General features: G+C 36.3%; 1 protein-coding gene across 1 annotated transcript; it reads right to left on the bottom strand.

Moving 5' to 3' along the window:
• Positions 1–1,378: 1,378 nt before the first annotated feature.
• LOC134839368 (dnaJ protein homolog 1-like) lies at positions 1,379–3,392 on the bottom strand. The gene is made up of 3 exons (XM_063854893.1): positions 2,947–3,392; positions 2,259–2,791; positions 1,379–1,753 (listed from the first exon to the last, which is right to left on the bottom strand). The coding sequence occupies exons 1-3, from the start codon at positions 3,227–3,229 to the stop codon at positions 1,517–1,519; spliced, it is 1,053 nt and encodes a 350-aa protein (XP_063710963.1). The 5' UTR covers positions 3,230–3,392; the 3' UTR covers positions 1,379–1,516.
• Between the last annotated feature and the right edge of the window lie 1,270 nt (positions 3,393–4,662).

Below are 4,662 nucleotides of genomic sequence, written 5' to 3' on the forward strand. Positions count from 1 at the left end.
TTTTAAAATTTTTAGACAAGTAAAATAGCCCTTTAACGCTTTACCTGAGGAGCATAACAGAACGCTGACACGCTGTATTAAAAAAACAAAAAACAAAAGTGAAGTCCATTGCGGCCGATTAATACGACCGATTAGCTAGCCTCAATTCAACTTGGAACAGTTTACTTGTTCGGGATATTTCGCCACGGATGAAAAATTCGCGTTACGCTTTCAGGATTATGGATAAAATCTACAAAGCGCGCATAAATTAGTCCAGAGCATGGCCATATTGGCAATTTTCAAACTCTCACAATTCTGCAAAAATTGAGTGGAGGTAAAATAAATATTTCGACACGAAGCATAAATATTCCGTGTCGGAACAATAACAGACATTTAGGACAAAGACATTTCCGACAAAATAAATATGATCAAAGCTACACACGCCGCTTCATCTACTTTGTTACGCGCGCCTGAACAATATCGGCACGTTCACCTAAAATAGTTTGAAACGCGGAACTAATAAATGCTCCGCGCACTTGCAATTTTCACTAAAAAAATGAAAACTTGCGTAAAGCGGCATATAATTGTTCCGACTATTTTCGAAGAAAATGGTGGAATGTTTGTGCTCAGGGTGGTTTTTGCTAGACAAACTTTTTGACTTTCAACAAACATTGTGACAAGTTTTAAAACATTTCGAAAATTATTTTTGTCTTAAGCTCAAACTTCAGATATTTCAACTGTGTTTTACTTTTCGTGAAGTTATTGGGGTTTAAAAATAGCCAATTTGGGACAATTAACGCGCAATATATTTCGTGCTAAACATGCAATAGCGGAAATTTAATCCATCTTAGAAAACGATCCAAATTGAGTTGAGCCGAGCTTTGTGGTCTACTTATTAATTTGCTACAAGCGAAACATAGCTTTTAACAAATTTATCGGACGTCTTAAATTTGCGAAATAAAACGTTATTTCTATCTGAAACGAATCAGAAATAGTTATGAAGTTTTGCGGTTTCATACTTTTTTTGGTGTTTTATAGAAAAATTGCACTTCAAATCGCTGCTGAATGAAAAAGTTAAAGCTAAGGTCTTGAATTTATTTTGAAAAAATTGAGCTCTGAAAAATTGCTATCGTTTTGGTTTGCTCTTGTCAATTCAAATACAGTTTTGAAAATTTGATTAGTTTTAACAATTCAAGACTTAGTCCGATAAATATGCTTAAAGCTATCTAGTTTGCGGAGGGATGTTTTTCCACAATGTCACTTTTTTTTCGAAACGAACAGTACTCCGAATACCTCAAAATACAGTCAGAACATTCAAGGCTTTACCATGATACGAGCAGTCTTGTTAATTCCTTTCAAGTGAGCTTTCAATGCTGACTCTACTTAAATATAAAACGAATAAAAAATAATTTCATTTCAATATCATATCGATGCAAATTAGCAGATCTAACTAACTTATTACACTTTACAAACTGCTTAAGAGCAACAAAAGTAAATTAAATTTCAGTCATTAAATTGAAGTCAACAAAAGCAGACTCTAAGAACCTGGAATGGTTCTCTGTATTTGCTGTTTTGCCGCTGAAGAAAGTTTTGAGGGGAAAATGACATCAAATTTGACAATTAGATCTCCTCGCTGATTTGGTGTCTTTGACAAAGGCATTCCTTGATTACCGATTCTCCGCACAGTTTTATGAGAAATAACTTCATCGTCCATGCGAAGTTGTACGCGGCTTCCGTCAATTGTTGGAATGAAAAACGATCCACCACAAAGCGCCTGAAAAATAATCAGAATGTCATTTTCAACGTTCTTACTATTACTTGAAGCAATAACTTCTTAGCTTTATCGAATAAAGCCGTTCAAGCAGTGTTTTAAAATTCCGTTCTCATTCAACGATTGGACTGCTATATATATATATATATAATAAAAACTGAGATAAACTCAGGACTGTATAAGGCTGAAATTCCCTAGATCAATTGCTGAACCGAAGCGTGTTCTACTACAACTTCTACTATTTTGGCTATGATTTCCTAGGGAGGGAATGATTTGGGGGTTACGTAGCAGTATTTAGACAACCGCGTATTCAGACACGTTAGTATTTAGACAAGTACTGTTTTAACCAATCAGAGTCGAGAGAAGGAAGAAATTAATAAATCTCGATTCTGATTGGTTCATACAGTATTTGTCTAAATACTGACGAGTATGAATATGCGGTTGTCTAAATACAAACCGCACTCCGATAATGGGCTATGATTTCACAGCTATCAATAGATAAACTTACATCACGCAACGGCAGTTTGTGTGTATATACCAAATCGTTTCCTACACGTTCAAAAACAGAATGAGGTTTTTCGCACACTTTGAATATAACGTCTCCAGCTGAGTGGTGCTCGTCTTCATCGCCATCTCCTGAGAAAGTTATTTTAGTTCCTGCTTTCCAACCAGGTTTAATGTTTATTTCAAGAACCTTGCTTTCGCTACGTCGTGTTCCATCTCTTATTCTCTGTCGAGTTATTTTCATTTTTTTGTGGCACCCAGTATAAAGCTCTTCCAAATTCAACTTCAGGTCGTACTCAACCGGAGGTTTCTGCCTTTTTAATGAGTGTCCACGATGCCCTTGAGGTCCTCCGGTCATGCTGAAGAACGAGTTACCACCCATTCCCATTCCAAATGGCTGTCCAAACTGAGCACCACTTTGACCATTAGAGCAATCCATGTCCTCAAAAAAACTGTCTGCAAAAATATTGAAATTCGGTCCAAACACGCCGTTGAAAATTTCGTGCGGGTCGATGTTCGAATAGGTGAAGGTAGTATCTGAAATAATATATACTCCAGATCAGATACAAATCTCATTACACAAATATTTAGCGCAAAATGCCATTAAAAATATAATTGCTACGAGCCAGTTCATTCATTTCGCATTTTAAAAGTCATCAATTACCTAGATATAAAATGGCTTATCAACTTACGCCCATTGCCAAAGGGGTTGCCGGCAGGTCCACCTTCTCCGCGCCTCAGTCCATCTTCGCCATATTTATCATAGATTTCTCGTTTTTCTTTGTCCGACAGGATTGTGTACGCCTCTGAGACTTCCTTGAATTTTTCTTCGTTCTTAGCCCTGGCCGTTTCATCCTTAGCTTTATCAGGATGATATTTCATGGCTAATTTCTTGTACGCTTTCTTGATTTCATCCTCAGTGGCGGATTTGTTAATCCCCAGAATTGCATAGAAATCCCTTCCCATTGCTACCATCTGTAATTATTTGAGGACTTGAATTTTCTCTGTTACAACAAAAAAAAGGTAATAAAACGTTGAGTTTCAAATTCTGTTTCAGTAGTTTGAGAGTAAATGTCTGTTTGAACGAAACGATTGCTGAAATCTTTTTGCTGTCGAGGTTGGTTACAGTTGGTATCAGTAATAGTAAGATTTCTATCGAATATTCTAGATTGAACTAGCAAATTCCAGAATATTCAAAAAAAATCGGGTTCTTCGAATTCTCAATCGAATTTTCCAATTGAAATTCCGTCAGAATTTGAATCAACTAGAGCCTCGTACTGTACTACATAACTAGAATTCAGCAAGAAACCATGATACCCGGTATCAGATAAAAGTAATGTTAATTGAACAAAAACTGCTAGAAGTAGAAAGTAAAAAATTCATGCGTACCAGGAAACTCTGTATCCGGTACTAAAAAAAGTATTTTAAGCACAAGTCACAGAAAGAACAAAAACAGTTTGCCGACCAGGATACTCAGTATACGGTTGAACAAAAAAATGTACAGGAACAGTTCAGAAACTAACATGACGAGCTCTAAAAAAATTACAAGCAGTTTCTTGTGTCAACAATTAGGTTACTATCTCGATGAGTTGTTTTCGATAAATATGATGTTATTTGAGTACATATTGATTATGAAACTCTAAACTAAAAAAAATTAATTTACAATTTCAAAAAAATCAATTAGAACCTACGAGTTGCGATTTAAGAAAAAAAAGTAATTAATATAGGAGATTATGTTTGATTCTCTTACAAAATATAAGTTTCACTCCCTTAGACTTTGACTCAATGACCACAAGAAACAGATTTCAACCAGTATCAAAATCTCTCCCTCAGACTTGGATTGAACAAATCCACAACACAGAATGAAACGAGCAAAAATCTTACCAACTTGACGGATGTGCAAAATCTGTGCCATTCTGCCAGATGGCACAGCGCAACCTTCCGGTGACACGAAAAAGAACGAATAAAGGCCTTATTAACGAAAAAGTATTGCGAAGGAGGGTAGGAATATTCTAGAATTTTTATTTTCAAAATTTCGATCGGAAGGGGAATATTTCTCAGAAACACAAAAAAGACGGCCATTTTGACGAATAACGACGAAAAAAAACAGAACAACGACAAATATTGTGAAAAACGGTCGCACAAGAGACGAGAAATACGAAGCTTCTTATCGTGGCAACAACATACGATAAGACCCTTATCAGTGGATATTAGTGGAGAAGGAAGCTTCAGTGGGGAAGGAATATTCCACGGAACCCTCCCGTACCACAAAATGGAAGAGATAAGATTGTTATCTCAGGAAGATTACGGGAGCGGAGGCTTGGTCCCCCAGAGACTGTTTTATGTGAAGGGACTGTATAAAACTGACTGTATAGCTACTTGGATGTCGTGAAACTTTATATTAACAC

Source organism: Symsagittifera roscoffensis, chromosome 2 (assembly GCF_963678635.1).
Source record: "Symsagittifera roscoffensis chromosome 2, txSymRosc1.1, whole genome shotgun sequence".
Lineage (NCBI taxonomy): Eukaryota > Metazoa > Xenacoelomorpha > Acoela > Convolutidae > Symsagittifera > Symsagittifera roscoffensis.

What these genes read in the sequence shown, in the direction of transcription:
- LOC134839368 (XM_063854893.1), bottom strand. Translation starts at nt 3,229, where the DNA reads ATGGTAGCAATGGGAAGGGATTTCTATGCAATTCTGGGGATTAACAAA. An exon ending in CAACCCCTTTGGCAATGGGC is followed by an intron (nt 2,792 to 2,946) that starts GTAAGTTGATAA and finishes ATATTATTTCAG; the next exon opens with ATACTACCTTCACCTATTCG. An exon ending in ACAAACTGCCGTTGCGTGAT is followed by an intron (nt 1,754 to 2,258) that starts GTAAGTTTATCT and finishes ATTATTTTTCAG; the next exon opens with GCGCTTTGTGGTGGATCGTT.